Source organism: Xenopus laevis, chromosome 9_10L (genome assembly GCF_017654675.1).
Source record: "Xenopus laevis strain J_2021 chromosome 9_10L, Xenopus_laevis_v10.1, whole genome shotgun sequence".
NCBI lineage: Eukaryota > Metazoa > Chordata > Amphibia > Anura > Pipidae > Xenopus > Xenopus laevis.
In genome coordinates this window covers 104,159,047-104,182,688 of record NC_054387.1, presented here as the reverse complement: position 1 = coordinate 104,182,688, position 23,642 = coordinate 104,159,047, and the positions used below count along the sequence as shown (strand labels likewise).

Below are 23,642 nucleotides of genomic sequence, written 5' to 3'. Positions count from 1 at the left end.
CTGCCATTGACTTTTGCATGACCTTGACAGGTTTATGCTGGAGCATTTTCGGATTCGGATTTGGGGTATAATAAATCTCTGAAAAATGTTTTTCCCCTTTTAAAACTGGACCAGAAAAAATTGAAGTTTAACAAATAGGCCCCTCAGTGAATGAGCCTGTTGGCAGACCCAGTCTGTTATTTTAAAAAAAAGTATGAACAACAATCACATGCAGTCCGTTTATATCAAAAGCCATGTAAGCAGTGGTAAAGATACAGGTATGATGATTATTCACAGTAGTATATACACTCAGCAGTATTATTTCATAGTGTGGGGTTTTGTTCTGTGGGCAGCTCATCATGTCATTTAATGGGAACGATGTCTCTAAGCATGATCTATTTTTCTCATGCTAATAGACCAATTTCCCACAGTACCAAGTCTCTGCGTTAAGGCAAATCAAACATAAATGTCACTCTCAAAATAAAACTCAGAGTAATAGACTTCACATACGCTGGAAGTGTGTTTGTATTTAATTGCATCGGTTGCTATGATCTCAGACCAGTGCCAGTCAGTTACACAGTGTTTTACAATATGTTTATAACAACCTGCGGTCTTACAATATTTTAACAAACAAATGTTACAGAATGAGAACAGGATCTGAGGGCCAAGAGTTTATGCATTTCCAAACAGGCTTGATGCAGAATTAAATGCAAATCAATGTTTGCCATTAATGTTTTGTCAACCATAGTATCACCCATAATGCCACTCATTAGTATTCCATTTGCTACCAGTAAATAAACCTTGTTATTGCTGTAAAAGGTCTGAATCTGAAAATCCGTCATCTCATACCTGTCGAGGTCTTTTATAAGTCATTGGGAAAGGCACCTATCCCAATTTGAAGTTATTGTGGTCTGCGCTGGGTTTAGCCCATAAATCCAAACATTTCAGGGTTTTCGACCAAAAAAAATCGTGCGATCTGGGGTTTCACTCGATTTTATCAAGTTTTTTCATGATCCGATTGAAGTTAATCTGGCATGGGAGTTTGGTCAAGCTTTTTTTTTATTCAATATTAAGAGATAAATTCGTATTTCAGTAAATAACCCCCAAGAGACCTTGTGCCCTATGCTACAAATTGGTAAAAAATGCCGTTAGTTGTTTCTAAGAAGACATTTTTGTTTCAGAATACTGATCCTTGATCTGTCCAAGCCATGTATTATATTTGATGCGAATATTATATTATATATATTATATTTTATATTATATTCTTTGGATACTGTTATGTTGCTCTGGCAGGCCAAAACCCCAGGCTTATGAACTACTTAGATTTAACATTCATTGTCTGTTTTACATTGAATACTACATAAAAATATAAAGAAAAGCATACATATAAGGACTTATTTACTAGCTAGTTACCCTAGTGCAATTACCACTTTCAACCACTCAGGTCTTTGCTTCCATTATCTAACTTGTAGTGACTGCTCAAATCTAATTGCTCATTGGTTGTAATTGTAATAAACAACTATAATTTAGCTCCTATCTTTATAAATCAAACCCATCCATTAATAGCTTGGGTTTTTCCAGAAACATCTACTAAAAAATCATTTGAATATTAATCAAACCCAAAAGTAATGTTTTGCCTCCAATAAGGATAAATTATATCTTAGTTGGTTATTGTTTTCATATTACAGAGAAAAGGGAAATCATTTTTAAAAATATCAATTATTTCATTATAATTGAGTCTTTGGGAGATGACCTTCCCGTAATTTAGGGCTTTCTGCATAACGGGTTTACGGATAACGGATCCTATACCTGTATACCTTTATTTTTGTCTGTTTTTTTCTTTGTGAGAATGGTATGGCCAAGGTAAAGAACATTAAACATAAGCACCGTAGAGTGGACTGTGGGGATTGTAGTCTTTTCCCAGCCATCTTAGCCACAACCAATGAAAACAGAAAAAACCCCAAATCCAATCACACCTACCTCAAGGTTACTATATGAGTCCGGTTAGTTGTATTGTGCAACAACTGCAGATAAAATCTTACACCAAAGATTCAGGACCAGGTTTTCTAATGAAGTATTCAAAACAGGAGATAAAAAGTACTTTAACGAATAAGTCTCAGAGAATGCTATCCTGTAAATGAAGACATCGCCTAAGGTACATGACGCATGGAATGTTTTGATTGCAACAGTCCTCAAAGAGAGAACAGATGTGATCAAAATATTCTTTCTTGCTGGCAGCATCTTCCCTTTCTGCTGAATTGGAAACATGCTCCCCTATGACACGCTGTTGAGCAATTAAACAATGTATTGCTTGGAGAATTCAAATTCTGTATCCCTGAATAGCAAATATATGTTGGTGTATTGATCTATATTTTCTTAGATTTGCCATTAGAGTGCTGGGATGGGGAATAAGTAATATACCAGCACGGTCTTCTTCTATTGCCTTGCACCGCCATAACATGAGCTATTAGTTGGCTCAGACAAAAGCAGACTGACAAATTAAAGGAATGGATCATCTAAATTACAAGAACAGGGCTGTATAATTGGATTGGAAATATGAACAGTGTGTCACAGTATATAATGCAAGGTCAAGTTAACTTTGTCAGCATAGCAAGAGTGTTGTTACTATAAGGACAGACAGATTATAGAGAGATGGCATTGAGTGATTCACTGATGATGTTCACTAAACAAATCCGTAGGGAGCCTTCTAATGGCCATTTAGGAGCAAGGTAGAATTTTGTTGTCTAAAAATCAACATGTAGAGGGACAGGTCAGACTTGATGGACTTCCACATATATTTAATCATGCATAGCCCTTGTGAACGGTGATTTTTTTTTTCAATCAGAAAGTACATTGAATCATTAAATAGAAATGTTTTATTATTAGTATGTAACAAATGCTTCATATTTAGTGTAAATTGGTTGCCTTTGCATACATTTTCTGACAAAACTAATCCCGTTCCCATTCATAAATACAGGTATGAGATCTGTTATCCATAAACCCGTTATCCAGAAACCTCATAATTAGGCCATATGCCATATACTACATTTAATAAAAAATTCTAACATTTAAAAATGATTTCCTTTTTCTCTGTAATAATAAAACAGTACCTTGTACTGGATCCCAATTAAGACATAATTAGTCCTTATTGGAGGCAAACCAATCCTATTGGGTTTAATGAATAAATTAATTAATAATTTAAAATTGTATTTTAGTAGACTTAAGGTATGAAGATCGAAATTAAGGCAATATCCCTTATCCAGAAAACCCCAGGTCCCAAACATTCTGGATAAAATGTCACATACCTGTATTTTCTATCAAAGGATAATAATAAATAAGGGCTGTCATCTGTGTTTTTCCTAATTCTAGCAATGCATATCATGCATATCATACAGTTCACATTGCACTTTATGAAAATGAACAGTATCAGTATTATCCCTGGCAAGGACAATATGATCATGCAAGAGGAATAAGAACCCAGGACAAGTCAGAAGTCATAGCAGGCATGGACAGCTTACTGAATGGAAGAGTGCAGAACAGGTCTTTACAGGCAACAGTCAATAAAAAAAAAAAAAGATCATAACACTTAAATCTAACCAGAAGAGAGTTCATAAGTAATGCACATTAGAAAAATACTCCACAGGTGTCAGGGGTGTTCTGGCAAAGAGAGGGGTTAAACCTACTTGAAGCCTTCCACCGATCAACTGCTAGAGGAAGCTTTTTAGAGATCTTGCCCTCATTAACTGAGCAAACAGGATTTTTTGCATTTAAATGGGGTGGTGTGGAAAGCTTATTTCAGTTAGGCAGTGAATTTCAGGCCCAGTGTTGGACTGGGATGCCAGGGGCATCCCAGTCCAAGCAAGAGGGCCCACTGAAACCTGGGCCCACCGGGAGTTTTCCTGGTATCTCGGTGGGCCAGTCCAACTCTGATTTCAGCTATTAGTTAGTATTTGACCGTGGCCGACTTTGATTCTGTGTTGATCCTTGGGTACCGTGTTGCCTAGTTTATTGGTTATGGCCCTGTCCTGCCTCTTTTTAATCTCAGGTACTGCACTATCACCCCCCCCTCTTCAGATGATCTGGCAAGCTTCTTGACTGTGCTCCTGTCTCACCCCCTCCTCCCTTGTGTATAAACTGCCCTGTCTGACCATTCCTTTGCTCTCTATGTTCTCAGTCAATCCGCGCATTCCTTTCCTCTCTGGCACTGTTGTGAGTTATAGTTCAGCATTCAGATATACTCGCAAGTAGAATGGGATGGTTTATATACTGTAATTACCACAAGCACAGTTGTGGTAATATAGTTTTAATAGGCACATTGAATCTCTGGAGTCCCCTATCCTGTACTGGCATTACAGGCTCAGCCTTTGGGATCCAGCACCAGTGTCTCAAACCCTAACAACAGGACTACCTGGATTCCCAATTCAAGGTTAACCCTGCTAATACACTGCCATAACCAGGTCAACAGCTGCTACGATTTTGCATTGTAAAACAATGAAATCATGACCAAACAAAGGAGAACAGTTGGAACCCAAATCTAGGATTTTGACCCACGATATGGGAACACAAGGGGATATGCAAGCCCGCAAATGCATTGAGGAAAGTGCAATTTTGAGAGCAATCACCATGTTTTTTTTTTTTTACCACAATGCAGCATTTATCCCAATATAAAGTGTGGTCTCAATGGGACAATACACTTGGCAGAATTGTAATGTGCCTACTTCTGTGCATACGCTTGTAAATTGTCCACAATTGTGCTAAATATTTCAGTGTAACTGAATCGTGGTAAATTGAAACCCTGGAGCTACTTCCTGGTCTGAAGGTGGCAGTAGCTTCAGAGTCCCCCTGCGTCATACTCAGAGCAGTGCTCAATTTGGAATAGAAAAAAAGAAGACAATAATGGTTGCCCTATGGTCTTTAGAAAATGTAATACAGGTAAGGGACCTGTTATCCTGAATGCTCTGCACCTGGAGTTTTCCAGATAAGGTATCTTTCTGTAATTTGGATATCCATACCTTAAGTCTACTAGAAAATCATTTAAATATTACATTAATCCAATAGGCTGGTTTTGCTTCCAATAAGAATTAATTATATCTTAGTTGGGATCAAGTACCAGGTACTGTTTTATTATTAGAGAGAAAATGGAAATTATTTTAAAACATTTGGATTATTTGGATAAAATGGAGACTATGGGAGATGGCTTTTGCGTAATTTGGAGCTTTCTGGACAGCGAATCCCATAGCTGTAATTTGAATCCATTATCATTATTAAAATGTATTTTGATTGAAAAATGTGGCTTATATTAGAATAGGTTTTAATTTTACAAAATGAAACGATATTAGTATTAAAAAAAATTCTTGTACCAGCGCTGTGCTAAACCAATGCTTTATATACTGAAACTCTGATATATTACTCTAATTTCAGCATAGTTTGTAACTCAATTAATCACATCATTGTGCAGTATTAGATAAAAAATATTTTACTGCCTATACCCAAGAATTGACATAAACAGCAAAGATTTTTTTTTGATTTTTGGATATTTTATGAAGCCAAAGGAACTACAACCAAAAATGTTTTGAACCATCAAAAAAATGTAATTCCAAGAAACTTTACAATATATATATTTAGAAATGTTATTAATGGGCACACTATTACAAAGTTTCAACTTGTGTTTTTTTTATTTTGAAAAAAAAAATGTGTAGTGTTCCCCTTTAAATAGTTTGAAGATGCCTTTAGAAAAAAAATGTGTAAAGCAAGACAGAATGCTCATAAGATATGAAATCTAATATAACACCATCATATATGTAAAGACTGATTAACATTCATGTACTTATGCAATGTGCCATCCATAAAGTACTAAGGGGCTTCTGTGGCCCTTATAGATATAATGAACAATGTATGTAAAATACAGGTATGGGACCTGTTATCCAGAATGCTCAGGACCTGAAGTTTTCCAGATAAAGGGATCTTTCCGTAATTTGGATCTACATACATCAATTCTACTTAAAATTAATTGAAACATTAAATAAACCCAAAATGATTGTTTTTCCTCCAATAAGGATTAATTATATCTTAGTTAGGACCAAGTACAAGGTACTGTGTGCCCTCACCCTTATAATTGAGTCTGTGAGATGGCCTTCCCATAATTTGGAGTTTCTGGATAACATTGGTTTTCAGGGCCCTTGTTATATTGGGGACAGTACAACGCCTCTGTACCTTCTATTCTAATAGTGAAACTGCAATAGATTAGCTTGGTGTCTTTAGAACCTTTAGAACGTACAGGTTTCCCTGTTCTTCAGATCTTATCATCACAGCTGGAGGATGTTATGAGTACAGTGTTGTTCAACAAAAGCTGAGGTTTAGGAATACTGTTAACTTAGAATCATTTTTACAAAATCTCAGGAAAAAAAACAAATTCTAAGGTCCATCCATAATGCACAGTGATACCGGGAGTCATTACATAGTAACTACCGTTTTCTTTATTCCTTCCCTATAAACTCACTCTGTTTCCTAGTTACAGGCGCCTTCCAAAAACATCTCCAGACAGCCTCACTTTATAGGCACCACATGGTATAATAATGAAATATAGTCCCTATATGTCTTCTGCGGCTATTGCAGAATTATAGGGGTAAAAACAAGGCAAATCTAAGAATTGCAGTTATGAAATAAAAGGTGCATCTTTTCTTGTTTTATATTTATTAATTCCAGTTTCTTGTGACATATGTGTACAGGCAGACAAACGTATAGATATATAATATGGAGCCCATGAATACAACTGATTTGCCTTTGTTGCATGAACTGAAATAGAGAGGAGGGGACTCAGTGTATCATTCCTTGTCACAAATGTAACCTCTATTTAAAAGGTAATGAAGAGAACAGCATCTTCCTGCTCCATACAGAACATAGACAGGCTCCTTTGGCCACTCTGCGTAGATCTATTGCAGGAAAAAAAAAACTGCTCGCTCATCCACATTTCAAGCTATAAATTGGTCCTGCTGAGGACTGCTCAGTTCTCCCCAGAGTAAAGCATGCAGCAAACGGTGGCAGCAGCGCTGCTCTCTCTCATCATTATTATAGCAGTGAGCAGCAGGTGGAGGGAGTTCTGGGATGCAGCAGGGATGCACTGAAGGACAAAGCTGGCTTGCTGGATGCACATCTCTCTTTAGAAGGCGGCTGGCATATGACTTTTTCTTTCATTTGTGCTTTGAAGAACCCCATTCCAGCGGCACAGGAGAAACCAACAACTCAATGGAGCACAATCACATCTACAACACTTCTCTTCTTTCTCACAAGTACGGCTGTGGCTTGGGATATGTACCTGTTATATACTACAGCATCCTGCTATGCCTAGGACTGCCAGGTGAGTGCAGGTTTTCGGCAAGGACTTTGCCTTTCACCTTGGCACAAAGGCATGCCTCTCATATCTTGCAGCAAATCATCTAGTGAGAAAAATACACTCTATGCCATTTTATTCTGTAACCCTTGTTTGTTAATAATCATGACACAACCCTTGTTTGTTATATATATATGATTACAAATGGAACTTGCCAGATCTATAGAAATAAATGAGGATGATGTGCTTGGTCTATCCGCATGCAATGAGTGAATTCCATGACTTGTAGTACACTGAGCAACACAATTCCATATTACGTTGCACACATATGTTCGTTTTTTGGCATTTGGTATCTGAACTCCTTAAATCTCTTTTTCATGGCAGTGTAAAGACAAAAATATGTTCTGCCGGGTAAACAGCACTGTTTTAAAAAAGGCATACAGAAAAGTTTTGTATGTGATTTCTTAGCCGCAGTGAAAGAGATGGGATGGGTGCCGGGAAATTCCTTTTTAACCTATTAGAGGCTGCACAATGTACAATGTGTTATACATGTCATGGCTACATTCAGGCACTCTGTGATGCTAAGGTTGTTTAGATCTTTAGCCATTTTAATATTCATGAGGTTAAGATTTGATTGTGTTGCTGAAGTTGGAAGCACTGGTATCAATCCAGAATAAAGATGTGCTCATTTATAAGACTACATACAAACGCTATAGTTGGCACGTCCACACACTTGCCACGGTGATGTGGAAACTGACAGTGTAGTGTGTGTCACATGCACAGGTTCATTTTCAAATGATCTGGTTTTTAACGTGGCACATGATTCTGCCAACCACATCCTTAAGAAAACTAAAAAAAAGAAAACTGGATCACTTTAGGGGAATTGCTTGGAGTTCCCCTTTAAAATAGTTTGAAGATACCATTAGAAAAAAATATGTAAAGCAAAATAGAATATCCATAAGATATTAAATCTAATATAAGTCATCATATGTGTAAAGACTGGTTAACATGCACTGATGCAATGTGCCACCCCTAAAAGTAATATAGGGCTTCTGTGGCCCTAAGCAACATAAAATATATAATATATACAATATATGTAAAATATTGCATGTTCAAATGATCTTGTTTTTAGTGTGGCATGCAATTCTGCCAAAAACATCATAAACCTCAAGAAAACTATAAACTGGATCACTTTAGAGAATTACATGGAGCTCCCCTTTAAAACAGTTTGAAGGTGACACCTGTCGGGAACACTTTTGCTTTTACAAAGTTAGAACAATTTATATACACATTTAACTAAATATTTCAGGCACAGCGATTCTGTGCACCACAGAGCTTACAATCTGTATCAGGTGACTGAGGCAGAGGTGGAAACAGCTGACACAGTAGCTACAAATGGTATCCAGACATAACCCAGTAGGCTAATCACTGAGCCGTTTAGAACAGCTTGATTGCCTTTATCTTTCCTCCGATGCATCCAAGTTGAAACTTCACAAATGACAATTTAATTAGTTTACTACAGTGACGTGACTTCTGCATGATTTCTGAAAGCACTGCTAACTTATGGGAATATCTATCTATCTATCTATCTATCTATCTATCTATCTATCTATTTATCTATTTATCTATCTACCATCTATCTATCTATCTATCTATCTATCTATCTATCTATCTATCTATCATCTATCTATCTATCTATCTATCTATCTATCTATCTATCTATCTATCTATCTATCTATCTATCTATCTGGGACTGTATATCTATTTATCTCAAAAGCCATGAAAATTCTATAAATTATATCCTTATAAATAGTGTTTAGTGACACAATCAGTTATAATCAGCACTTAGTGATGTTTTTGTGATCTTGTGTATTATAATAAATAATGTACTCCTTATTGTAGAATATGAAGTCACCAGAGTTCCATGACCTGTATAAAAGCACTCGGCCTGTGGCTTCATTGCTTTTATATGGTCATAAAGCTCCTTAGTAGTTGTTACTATCCTAATATTTTACAATAGGGGTACATTTTTCCCTATATACATCCAGTAAATATAAATACATACTGTACATAGTATATTTCCCCCTGTTAGTTAGCAGTTTGTCTCATAAAAAAGAGAGTTTGCTGTACCATTAATTTTGGTGTTCCTTTGGTTATGGTACGTGTAAAGGTTTTATGCTTTCATGCTCAATTGATCTACAGCAAAGTAGAACATATTGAAACTTTAGTAAATGCATTAATGGTAAACAGTTATGTTGCAGCTCACTTAAGACTTCAGGGGCTTGTGCTCTGCTAAGAGGTAAACTTCAGTGTAATGTAGAGATTTATACAATTTTATTCGAAGACAATTGGCATTTGGTCTTTAGTTTTTTATTTTTAACTTTAATTTGTGCTGTGCACCTTTTCGGTTTGAGCTTTAAACTCGTTGCTAGGGTCACACTGACCCTATCAATCAGGCAGTGGTTTGAATGGCAGACAATGATCAGCAGAAAGAAGCTTATTAATACAACTATTTGCCTAGAGTCACTAGGGTGCTATAGGGCTGATGATTCATTCTAAAAATGTACAGGTATGGGACCTGTTATGCTAGGAACGTGGGGTTTTCTGGATAAGGAATCTTTCCGTAATATGGATGCCCATTCCTTAAGTCTAATAAAAAAACCATTTAACCGTTAATTATACCCAATAGGATTGTTTTAACTCCAATAAGGATTAATTATATCTATATACAAGGTGCTGTTATTATTACAGAGATAAAGGAAGTCATTTTTAAAAATGTTGAGATGCTATGTAATGTGAATCTGAATCATTTACTAATGAGTCCTTCCTAAGGCACAGGTAACTGACAGCAGCACAGAGCATGTTTGTGGTTGCCTTGGGCTGGTACAGAAGTAACATTTATAACCCACTTTGTTTTGGTTATCCTTATGCAAGGTTACTGATGCAGTAACATCTTCAAAGGTTGAAGAGGTCTTTGACGCTCATTTACGGTCATTGCAGCACAAACAAAATTGCATGTATTCTTACTTGGCGGAGTCAGGGGCATCACCACCTAGTGACTGCAATTACACTGAAATTATGTGGGGGAAAACTCTGTATTGTGGGTAATACGCATGTAGACTTGTGCCTGATATTGCACTTTGCACTTGCGCTTGGAAATTAGCCCTTATATGCCTTGTGGATTTGGGAAAGATATGCTTCATATTTACAGCACAATAAATCTATGTTTTGGGACATTAGACAAATATACTCATCCTTAATTCCCACACTAAATGCAAATGTTTATTTAATTTTTGGTATGGTGTAGTCGTGCTTTAGATCCTCCTTTATTCTTCCTGAAGGGGGCATTATTATCCTAACTGGCAAGTGTCTACAGTAGACCAACTATGTAGAGATATTTAAAGATGATTTTCTGCTTGACAACGCAAGAAGGTAAAAAGAGAAATGTTCCAATGTTGCTCTGCTCAGGAAAGAGATCAGAAGCCTTAGATGCCCTTTCCAATCTCCTTCCTGAGTAAAGCAACACCAGAACACTTCTCTGTTTTCCTTCTGCAGTTATATCCCTTTGATTGTACAGTTACAGGAACCAACCAGATGGCGCTGTTGTTATAAAGTTCATTATATTGGCATTTAATAAAAACTTAAATAGATCTGAAACAGAAAAAAATAAATAATTAGAGTAAACTGCAAAAGTGCAAAGAAAAGCACCCTGGCCAATTTTGCATAAAACATTTTTAACCAGTTTTAACTTATCCTTTAAAGTTTATTAATTTAATCCAATTTTTGTCTAGATAATAATTCTAAGCAACTTTCCAATAAATAAAGTCTATGTCTTCAGATCCATTGTTAGATAACTACAACTAAAAGCAGCATTTATCCCTTTTTGCACTTCTAGTTTTGTTTAAACACCAGCTATCCAACTCCCACGATGCCTTGCAAATGTCTTTACAGCTGGCCTCTGCTGCATTGTTTTAAAAGTCAGAAGCAGCAGGGCAGACAAAAGAAAATAGTGCAACAGGTATTGAAGGTATGAAATCATTCAAGAGGCATTTTCGTACTGACTTAATCATGGGTGGATATCAGAAGTTCTAAATCTCATTATCGGAGGCCAAATGATTTGTAAAGAGAAGACCAAACAGTGCAGCTGTTTCATATTAGTCATCATTAGCGATATGCCTTAATAGGAGAAAATAGCAATATCCCCTTTGCAAGTACAGCCAGAAAAAATAACTATCTGTGAATTTTGCAAAAGAATGTAATCTCACTGCATCAAATGATTTGGTGAAGCTAAATTAGAGCAAGGCCCTCTTATAATAAAAAGACTACTGCAACATATTCCTATATGAACCCTTGAAATTCATGATATTGTGTTGATAAGCTTTTTCCATTGAATAACAATACTACATTTTTATGAGATGGATTGTACCATTTTGTACCATTTCTAGCACAAATGATCACTTACCTGTTTACATGAATCGTTTTTGTTGTGCGCATAAAAAGGTGGTTCACCTTTAAGTTCACATTTAAAATGAACGGATAAGTAACTTTTTAGCTGACCTTGATTTTTTAAATAGTTTTTGAATTATTTGCTGCCTTCTTCTGACTCTTTCCAGTTTTCAAATGGGTTTGTTGTTAAGGCTACACATTTATTACTCATCTTGCTATACAGACACTCTCCTATTCATATTCCAGTCTATTAATCAAATCATTGCATGGTTGCTAGGGTTATTTGGACCCTAGCTACCAGATGTGCTGAAATTGCAAACTGGAGAGCTGCTGAATAAAAAGTTAAATAACTCAAAAACTACAACTAAGAAAAAATGAAAACCAATTGCAGAATATCACTCTCCACATCATACTAAAAGTTAACTCGAAGATGAACAACCCCTCTAATAAAGCTTTCTTTATCAGTAAATAAACTATCTTACCAAATATAAGTAGACACCTTCCTGCCCAACATCTCATTCCAAAACCAGGAGTATTCATATGAAATTGGCCCTCAATTTGTTACAAAAATAGTATTTACCCTCTGGTCTGGCATTTGATTCCATTCCCATGTTAGTGGTTGAGTGTTCCAGTGGATACCTTAGGTTTGCATCAGTTGGTTTTGGATCAGGTTGGGTTTCAAGTTGGGTTTAAATTGAGTTTGAAATTAATTTTGGATCATGGCTCTGAGCCGGCAAGTTTTTTGATTATAAAAATGGTCCTTATATGGTTCACAAAACTACAGTTTACAATAATAATAAGTATGTACTGAGTATACTGTATGGCTGCCAACTTCATATCTCAAGAGCTTTCACAGACATTGATGTAACCTTTTTACTAGTGGCCTATTATCTTAAATTGGAATCACGTTGCCAGGAAACATGCAATCTAAAAATCTCTAACCTGGAAATGTAAAATATTTGGTACTGGCATTCTGTGCTTGACTACAATAAGGTCATAACAGGGATGTATTTAAATCCTGCTCTATGAAGGTCCTTGAGTCCTGCAGTTGGCAGTCATGTCCTCAGATATATTTCTTTAATGACCTTAATCATTTTGAGGATACACCTACATGTCTGTTCTAGCTCATAAGGTTGTTGAGGCCAGAAGTAGCTAGAGCTGTATGATGCCTCCAAAGACACCATGACAGCCTTCAGTTGTTAGATGAATACTAAAAGTTTAAGTGTAATTTGGTAACAGCTGAAGATTTTACACTGGTCAGTATTTTGATAAACATTTAATGAATAGGGGAGGTTCATTAATGACATAATATTGCTATTGTCAAATCTTCTATTACAGAAATACAATTGTTAGTACAGTAGATAAAAATAGAAAAAGTAAACATTTTATTGTCAAAGAAACATTCTACAGTAGCTACACAAAGACATTGATGGTAACTAGGGATGTAGCGAACTGCCGTTTATGTGTTCGCGAACGCCGTTCGCGAACACCGGCAAAAAATGCGAACTTCGAACATCCGAAAATCGTTCGATTCGAACGATCGAAGGATTTTAATGGTTTGATCGAAGGATTTTCGTTCGAATCGAACGATCGAAGCCATTCGATCGAATGATTTCATTCAATCCAATGGCTTCGATCGTTCGATTCGAACGAAAATCCTTCGATTTTAGCGATCGAAGGAATCGAATGGTCGAATGGTCGAACGATTTTTGATGCGAACGCCTATTGGCGAACATCGCGCGACGTTCGCGAACATTCGGCGGACGCGAACAGTCGAAGTTCGCGCGAACTAGTTCGCCGGCGAACAGTTCGCTACATCCCTAATGGTAACTAATTATTTAATGATGCATTGCCATAGTTTTAGGGATGGACTAAAGTTGTAATGATATTCTGCTGTATACAGAATCCTCTACAGAGCATTGGTAAATAGAAATACAAAATCGGAAGCCCAAACTGTCTGTATACATTTGAACAAAATCGAAGAAGAAAAAAAGCGCCTTCAGTTGTCCATAGCATTAAAGTTAAATGACTATTTAATTTATATTTAACACATATTTTCACTAAGGCTTTAGCCAAACCCAATTTCTGTAAAGAGTGCTAATATAAGGCTAAATCTTGAATATGGTATATTGGGCTCATACCGGCTTTTTGCTTCCCGTAATGTTAATAAGACTTTACTGTAGGGTCAAATAGACCAAGGATGAAACAGAATCTCAATATCTTTTTTTCCTAATTAAGTTTTCCAATTTGAAATACTTATTAACATAAAGCTAATGAAGCAGGCTTGATCAAAAAAGAAACATTGACAGCGGTTTGGAATATTGCAGTGAAACCGTTGGAAGGGTTTCCAAGGCAATATAGACTGTCAATGTTCACTGTTAATATGGCTATGTTGTTTAGTGTAATGATGATATTCAGAGTATGGATTCTCATTAAATGCAGGCAGACACAGATTTTAACGAGGAAAAATGCAGACAATATTGCTTTGCATTAATCCATAACAGGCATGGGTGCTGCAGCCAAGTAACAGAATCTATAACTCTCTTTGCAGCAGGAGTACCATGTTCTTGTGTAATGAAAATGCAGCTTTGAAAGTCTAATCATGTGCTCTGCATTATTTACCATCATTTATTGTCAAGGTACAACAAAAATTGCAGCTTTTGTGAAGGTACATATATCTCAGTTGATTCTCATGGGTTCAACTTAAACTATGTTGTATGTACGCTATAACATATACTAATACAGTATAATGATTTTGATTCAGAATGACTTAAAAAATAGTCAAATATAAAAAAAATAATGAAAAAAAAAATAAACACAAAACATTATAATTATCCTCTATGCCAGCTAATTTTTTAGTCCACACTGGAGGCCCAGTCTTTGTTCAGGGCTTAGCTTTTAAAAATACAGTTACAGGTATGGGATCCATTATCCAGAAACCATTTAAACAGAAAGCCCTGCATTATGGAAAGGCCTTCTCCCATAGACTCCATTTTGTTCAAATAATAAAACATTTTTAAAAATATTCACTTTTTCTCTGTAATTATAAAGCAGTGCCTTAAACTTGACCCAAACTAAGATATAATGAATCCTTATTGGAGGCAAAACAATCTTATTAGATATATAGATATATTTAAAGTTTCAGGTGCCATGCCTGTATAGGAAAACATTGGTATCAACCATTCAGCCTTAGGTCCAAGAATATCTAGCACAATAAATAAGTATTTGCTGACCTTAAAGATGGGTTTTCAGGTGTACAGAATCTAGGAGAGCAAATATTCTCCCCCAATATCCCGCAAAACTTTCAGTATGGGCAGCCCCCCTGCCACTACCCCAGGCACCTCAAGGACTAATATTCATGCAATTTGGCCCCATGTGTGACCAGATTTTCTATAATTGATGGCACATGTGTTGCAAATCTTGCAGGAATATCTTAGGGGAAATCTGTGGTCCATGCAGTTAGAAGCAGGTCAATAAATAAGATGCAAGGACCATATCAGATCATTGGTTAATCAGCTTTCAATGAAGGTTAGTTAATCAGAGGTTGATTGGTAAACTAGTGATTTGTGAATTTTGTGAGACTCAGGCAGGAAGTGATGTCACACCATGTTAATACTGTAGCTCCTATCCTAAACAAACAGAGAGTTTCTAGAGCTATTTACTTAGGTATGGTAAAACATTCTACAGAATAAATATAGCATTCTAGCTTGCACTATTGCAGCTAATCTATTGGCAATAAAATGCTTCCGTAGCTTTCCTTCTCCTTTAAAAACATGAACAGGTATCTTCCTTGAGGCCTTTAACTAAACCATGACGTGTCTAGTCACCTGACGCGTTTCGTGCTTAGCTGTGGCACTTCACTTCAACATCAACCGAATAGTGTTGACGCCGGATAAATGTTCGTGGGGACTTCGCAAATTTATTTGCCAGCAGAAATTCGCAGCGAATTCGTGCCAGGCAAATCTATTCGCCCATCATTAGAGGCAACCAATGCACAACCCAGAAGATCTTTTTACATTTTTGCACGACATGATTTAGTTTATAGCTGATAACTACATATTAATAATAGTGTAGCCAAATATTAAATGCATGCTTACTAGTTATATCTTGTACTCAAAGCAGGTCCTCGGATAATAAATTTAATAAAAAATATTCATCAAGATGTCAGAGGTAAGTTTCTCTTGAGCATGACCCAGCAAATGTGCAGCACACATAAAAACATTTTAAGACCACATTGGTCAATCTGTTGCCTTCTAGATTTTGTTGAGATATGACAACATCTGCAGTGCTGGCAGTTACTTAACCTTGTCAGTCAGAGCATACAAAGACAAATGATGAACAATGCCACTTAAATCGCTCTTGTCTGTGCAATATAATTATAAGTAAAGGTTCAATGTACCTTGAAGAAATACAATTTTCCTCTTCATCAAACAATAACAAAATGGTTCAATATTTCATGGGGATTTCGACATCTTGCTTCAGATATCTGCTATTTATGAATTTTCTCTAATCCTAAATGAGAATAATCCAATAAAAAACAATATGTTACAGTAATTTATCCATTATGGCTAAATGATCGCCATATCTGATATGCTTGTAATCTGCTATTATGGTATTGCCTGGGAATGCACTACACCTGAGATCCACTCAACATCTAGTCTGAGGACCAGAATGTGCCACTTGTGGATTCAAGTGCTCAGTATGAAATAGGCTTTCCTCCTTATGAACTATGTACACAACACAGCAAAAAAATAAATACTAATATAGAGCACATTAGTGCTAGCAGTGAGGTCTCCGATCATGAATATTACTCAGGAGTAGGGATGAACCTTTTTCTCATCATCACTTTGTCCCTTTTGTTTCACTTTAAAAAACATTTTGTCCCACATGCATTTCTCTATCTACAAAAAAATAGTATCAAGGGAAGTGAGCATTTACTGCAATATACAACCATGTGACAAATTTTCATTTTGGCTGTTTATCTTATTTTTTGGTACTTGCAATCACAGTAGGCATTTTTGGACTTCTTTAAATGGCTTCTGGGGCACCAACAATATTTTTAGCAGATCAATAATATTGCCTTTCACCAAAAGGTGCTGCTACAGTCCACCCCTGAAATGTACAAAAATGGTGATAGCAATACACAACAAGGTCAATCAGACTAAATAATAGATTTTACCTAATTAATCCAGTTTATTATGGTGTACAAAAATTTAATAGAGTGGCCAATATCTCCCTTTGGAGTAAAGTAAATCCATTTACCTTATAAAGAATGTTTTCTACAATAGATTCCTTTGTATTCAATGAAGTGGGTAATACCCCTTATTAGTTCAATTAATTTCACCTGTTTTTGTTTTATCTGATAATCCAGCATATTTTAGGAGCCTTTCAAAAGTAATTAGTTTAGGTGACTTCCTTTGCCAAGCTATTAGCCTGTTATCCAGCAAAAATGTGATGTTTCCTGGGAAATTCTTCAAACTTACATAGCCTATTCGAGGCTTGGAAATATATCCCACTATTCATTTCCCTTTTCTGTAGTTATACATGGTAAATATGACAGATTTCCCTGGAGGGGGTGGTTCAGAATATTATAATAGAATAGCCCTGTACAGAATTCCTCTCAGCATATCATATATTTGTGGCAGATGTAATATACTTAAGTGATAGGTTACCAGGCAGACTGCAGACTGCGGTTCTTGTTATCACATTAAATCAAAAGTTGCCTGAGCTGATCTTTTGCAAAGCCTAGCAAAAATAACAGATTACATTGTGTAAAGGATATTATATAAGTAAGTCTTTTTTCATATGAATTAGAATAATGCAATTGCTTTTTAATCTGTTTAAGAAAAATGGCCAGCAAGTTTTGTCTAAGCAAAGGTGGCCCCAGTTTCATTTGCTAAGTGCTATTCTGAACTAATATAGATGTACCAATCAGCCAATGGTTCAAATTTAGACCTCTGTGTCAAAACGGAAGCAAAAAACCTGAGCAAAGCAATGTGAACATTTATTGCACCTAACCCAGAAAATTCTACTTTTTTTTCTATGACAGCTGAAAATTAAATGCCAGGTTTGATCCAGTGACTCATCTGATTGCCCTTTCGAGGTTATTTTCTTACTTAGTGTAGGTTATTCTTCTTACATTCAGCATCAACTAAAATATACGAGTTCTATGAATAATGGGTTGAATTTGATGAACCTGCGCTAGAATCATCTTTTACTATCGATATATAGCTCAAGCCTCTCTACCGCATAAAAAGAGTAACAAAAAAGTTTCATTTTCAGTCATCTTGCTATGTCAGGAATATGTAGGACTGGAAATATGTGATCATCTCAAATTTTATTCTGACTGATCTTCAGACTAGGCTTTTAGTTACTGTATATGTAGAAGACACACAAATCCTCCTAAACCACCTTCTGATTGGCCTGTTATGGAAACCCAGGGGGGTGAAAATCAACACAGACTGGGAACCTCAACTCTTAATTGCAGGTAATTGACCTCACGATTAATCATGATGGCTTGTGGACTTACATATTGTATGTAAGCTTATTGTAAACTGAGTGGCACCGTTGCTCTTCTATAAGCCTTACCCCAATAATGTGCTCCGGATGAGACCTTAACTTCCAGGGGATGAGCCCCTGCAACTGTGTGGAGGCAGGGTGCTGTGCAATTGTAACTCTATGCAAAGCACAATAATTGGGCGCTAGTGGTTCTTGAACAATAACTGAACTGATGGGAGAAGAGTACAATAATACAGAAGGCAACCATGGTGTAATAGTTAACACATACTCACAATGCATACAATCAGTCTATTGTGAGTTTCTCCGGTTTCCTTTGAGGACACTTCTTATGGGAAACCCAGGGGATCTGTTGCCCTGTCTCTGGTATCCTAACCAGGCCACAATGCCTTTGGAATCTAATCCCTTCTATCACTCCTTGATGGAGCCAAAGCTGCTCAATATATGTAGCCCTAATCTATCTGGCTCTCCTAGAGAGACTATTACAGGGTGTAGCTATTTCTTACTTGCCATGACAAATTATGGAGGCTCAAATCCATTTTAGAGAGAGGCAAGCAAAAACCTCTGGCATCATCCCTCTGCAGACTCCCTCCTGAGGCCACATGCCTCAGGCATTTATATTATAGCCCAGCACCACCTATCAGCCAAGCCTGGGATAGCTAGGGGTCATACCATGACCCAGCAAATGAAGCATTACTCATTCCCTAGACTAAGGCTTCCCTTTGGGTACAATCTTTGGGGAATGCAAAGTAAATGAGAATACATTTATCAACCCCCTACACATATATTAATAAGGGAGCAGGAGTGGGATGTATCTGGAATACTTTCGGGTTACTTTTGGGGTTTTATCTGTGATTTGACCATTGCTTCAGTACATTCAAATACTTAGGGGTTATGTAATAAAAGACACATTTACTTATGCTTTTGTGCAGTAGCCTATAGCAACCAATCATCAGGTAGCATTTACTCATCATTTACTCGTCAACTCATTAAAAGCAAACATCTAACTGTTGCATTGGGCTACTGTGCCTTTTATGTAACACTACTTAGTAATGAGGGTGTTTCATGAGATTGAAAGAGGGAATATTGCAGGGCAAGAAACTGTTTGGATATCTGGTTTAACCAGTTTGCATATTAATTAAATGGGCATTACTATATGCGACCCTTTTATAGAAAAATCAAGGCCAAATAGATTTAGATGTATAAGTTCCATTTAGTGTGTCAAAGATGTCAAGTAATGATATTTTAGAGCTTTAAAAAATTTAATGCTTAGAAAAAAAAATCTGATACAGGTATAGGACCAGAAATCCATTATCCAGAAAACTCCAAATAACAGGAAGGCCATCTCCCATAGACTCCATTTTAATCAAATAATTCACATTTTTTAAATTATTTTCTTTTTTCTCTGTTATAACAAAACAGAACCTTGTACTTGATGGTAACTAAGAAACAATCCTTACTGGAGGAAAACAACCGTATTGGCTGTATTTTATGTTTCAATTATTTTGTAGCAGACAAAGTATGGTGATCCAAATTACAGAAATACCTCTTATCTGGAAGAGCATTCTTGATAACAGGTCCCAAACCTTTAACATTAGATTTACCAAACTCTTTTACCACTCTCGAAAATTTTGTTCTAGCTCAAACAAAAACTTTTTTCCATTTGTTTAATCCCCCATTTATTTGCATTGTTCTATTTTATATCTTATATCTATATCTTTTAGCTTATTCATTTTAAAAGGTTAGGGGGCAGATTTACTAAACTCGAGTGAAGGATTAGAATGAAAAAAATTTTCAAATTTGAAGTATTTTTTTGGGTACTTCGACAAACGAATGTGTCAAATTCGATCGAATTCGATCACTTTGAATGATTCGAACGATTCGAAGTAAAAATCATTTGACTATTCAACCAATCGATAGTCGAATTACTGTCTCATTATAAATTACTTCGACTACATACTTCACCACTTTAAACCTACCGAGGTTCAATGTTAGCCTATGGGGACCTTCCCCAGCACTTTTCTAACATTTTTTTGATTGAATAAAAATCCTTTGATAGATCGCTTAAAATCTCTTGAATCGTTCGATTCGAAGGATTTTATCGTTCGATCGAACGATTTTTACTTTGATCGTTCAATCAAAGCATTTGCGCTAAATCCTTTGAATTCGATATTCGAATTCAAAGGATTTACCTTCGAGGGTCGAATTTGAGGGTTTATTAACCCTCGAAATTCGACCCTTGATAAATGTGCCTCCAACTGTTTGGATGGGTGTTAAAGCTCTGCCACTGGCCTTTAACACCACATAGAACAGAATGTGTTCGACCACTGAACAGAGTTGAATGCATTCTGAAAAAAAAAGGTATACCGGTATGTTTCTGCTTCAGTAATAAGTCAGTTCATTAAGGAGGTAAAGGATCAAATGAGATCACGATTAGAGAAATTTATAATACACAGTTTCTAAGGTTACAGAATAACTGCACTGATATAGTTACAGAAGAGCAAGGAAAGGTGCAGGACGAGAGAGATTAGGAAGTGATGGTTAATGTCAGGGAAGATGTGCTGTTGAGAAATGGAACAGACAGCAGCCCAGTGACAGTGAAGGGCAGTGTAATGAGCTGTTCAGAATGTAACATCAAGTCTCCGTGTACTGTATATAGAGAGTTGCTGGTTTTTGGTTTATCTGGCTGCAAAGTAACTCTATGTGACCATATTATTATAGGATGTAGGAGCCAATGTAAAGAAATCGTATAATTTATTTAATAGAACCTAGATGAAACCAATATCCTAAAGGGCATCACTTAACATATTTGTGCTTCTATTAGTGTTATAGGCAGGTACTTACTCTGAGTTGGTAATTGCTGTTATCTCTCTGTAGAAAACACATTAATGGATAATATTAATGGGGGGGGGGTTGATTTGTCACAATTTGAACCAAGGTAAAAAAAACTGTTCAAATTGCTATGTTTTGTACAGTATTTTCAACAACTATATGTGGCATAAGTCTACAGGTGTAGACGTAGAAATATGAATTTTTGACTTTGATAAACAACCCCCTTAATGTGTGTATATATATATATATATATAAATATATATATATATATATAAATATATATATATATATATATTTATTTAGAAACATAGTAGTTATGCATCGGTTAATGGTTTAAGATGCTTTACCACCTTAAAAAAAACAGTAAATACTGTGAAATCAATCAGCCGCAAAGGCTGGTGAAAAAAATAGTTGGTTATTTCTTAAACAAAAAGGGTATATTACCCTACCAATTCATTCAAATTACACCCCTTGATAGGCAAATTCATTAATTAATTAATTAGCCAGGCTCAAAATAAATCAACTAAGTTAGCAAGTTAATGTTGCAATTAAATTCTACCAGTAAAGTGCAGTGCAATAAATAGGGTAAAAAATTAACTTGGTAATTAATTAACTAGTTAAAAAGGAGGAATTAAAAATTGACCAAAAATTTAGAGTGGGTTAAAAGGTCATCCGGTCACAATCCATAGATAAAATTCATAGAAAATTGAAAAAATAGAGGACGGAGTTGTCCCAAAATCTAATCTAAACCTATTTTTGTTTCTAAGGCCTGGGACACCACAAAGTAAAGGCAGGACAGGGTAACCGGAGCTGTAGCCTTGGTATTTAACTTGCCCTAGTAATTAAAAGAGGCTAAATAAACCTAAAAAGCCACAAACCCACGGCCCCTTAGAACAAAATGAAGATTAAGAAGTAGTAAAGAAAAGTACTTCTTTACTACTTCTTAATCTTCCTTCCATTCTAAGGGGCCGTGGGTTTGTGGCTTTTTAGGTTTATTTAGCCTCTTTTAATTACTAGGGCAAGTTATGTTGGCAAGTTATGGTGACATCACAACTCTTAATTAGATAAATGTATATAGCACAATTATAATGAAGTACATCAAACACCATTATATACAAAAAGAGAAAACCTGTTAGGAAGACATAAGTATAACCACCTCACGGAACTTAGCGCTTGTCAAGGAAACAATTACATGAACCAATACTCATTAGGTCCCCATTAAAGGAGAAGGAAACCCCTGGGCACAAAAATCCCTCCCCCCTCCCCTGTGTTGCCCGCCTCCCTCCTCACCCCTGGCCTACCTGTCCCCCCAGGCAAATGCCCCTAACTTGTTACTTACCCTTCTCCGCAGGTCCTGTCCACAGAGTTCACAGGCGCCATCTTCTCCCGAGCAGTCTTCTTCCTGCTTTGACCAGCGTTTTTGGCGCATGCTCAGTAGGAGCATTTACCGGTACAGTTCTACTGCGCATCATGAAGTTTTCTGATTTTCATGACTTTCGGCGCATGCACAGTAGATCCGAACCGGTAAATGCTCCTACTGCACATGCGCCAGAAGATCCCGATTAATCCATGAAGAAGACCGCTCAGGAGAAGATGGCACCTGTGAACTCCATGGACAGGACCTGCGCAGAGGGGTGAGTAACAAGGGGCATTTGCCCAGGGGGACAGGTAGGCCAGGGGGGAGAAGGAAGGGGAACAACACAGGGGAGGGATTTTTGCACCCAGGGGGTTTCCTTCTCCTTTAAGTGTACAATATAACGTGTGCAGACTTAAATGGTGGATATATATACAGTACAATAAAAACTAGATAATAACGAAAAATATGTAGCCTTACAGAGCATTTGTTTTTTTAGGTAGGGTCAGTGACCGCCATTTAGAAGCTTGAAAGAGTCAGAAAAAGGAGGCAAATAATTAGAAAATTAAATAAAAGAAAAAATGCAGATCAAAAGTTTCTTAAAATTAGCCATTCTATAACAAACAAAAAGTTAACATAAAGGTAAACCACCCCTTTAACAAAATTAGATTGTATGCTTCTTTCCCACAAACACGTAATTAAAACTCTCCAACACAAATACCAAGCATATAATTATATGAGGTGTAAATAGTGTACATCTAATGAATGAATGCGTGATGATTACTGGTTCCCAAGGGGATTTAAGCTTATGAGATTCACAGCACTTTCAGTAGACCTTAGATCTAATTAATGTCTTGCAAGTGATACTAAATTTTGCTTCTATTTTAAAGTTAAAAGCTTTGCACATAAATATAACAATAAACATACAGAGATAATTGTTTGCAGTACCCATTGCAGATTATAAAATGACTAGCAGGTAGGCATAAATCCATTTGATCCACTGACTCAGTGACCCAATTATTGACCAAAAGCAGCAAAATTAAGTTTCAAATATGCATGTTTTGTACCCTTGCATAAATTAGCCCTGTTTGGTCAACATCAGTTTGGCTGACATTAAGGGGCTCATTTACTAACAATCAAGTGTATGGACTAGTTTGTACTTTGCTCTGTATTCTGCACACTTCC

General features: G+C 36.4%; 1 protein-coding gene across 1 annotated transcript in view; it reads left to right on the top strand.

Moving 5' to 3' along the window:
- Window positions 1-6,858: 6,858 nt before the first annotated feature.
- LOC121398249 (probable G-protein coupled receptor 139) overlaps window positions 6,859-23,642 on the top strand; it is a 44,332-nt gene continuing 27,548 nt past the window's right edge. Inside the window, exon 1 of the mRNA XM_041577165.1 lies at window positions 6,859-7,336. Coding sequence (XP_041433099.1) covers window positions 7,084-7,336 — 253 coding nt within the window. The 5' untranslated portion in view covers window positions 6,859-7,083. The remainder of the gene's footprint in view (window positions 7,337-23,642) is intronic.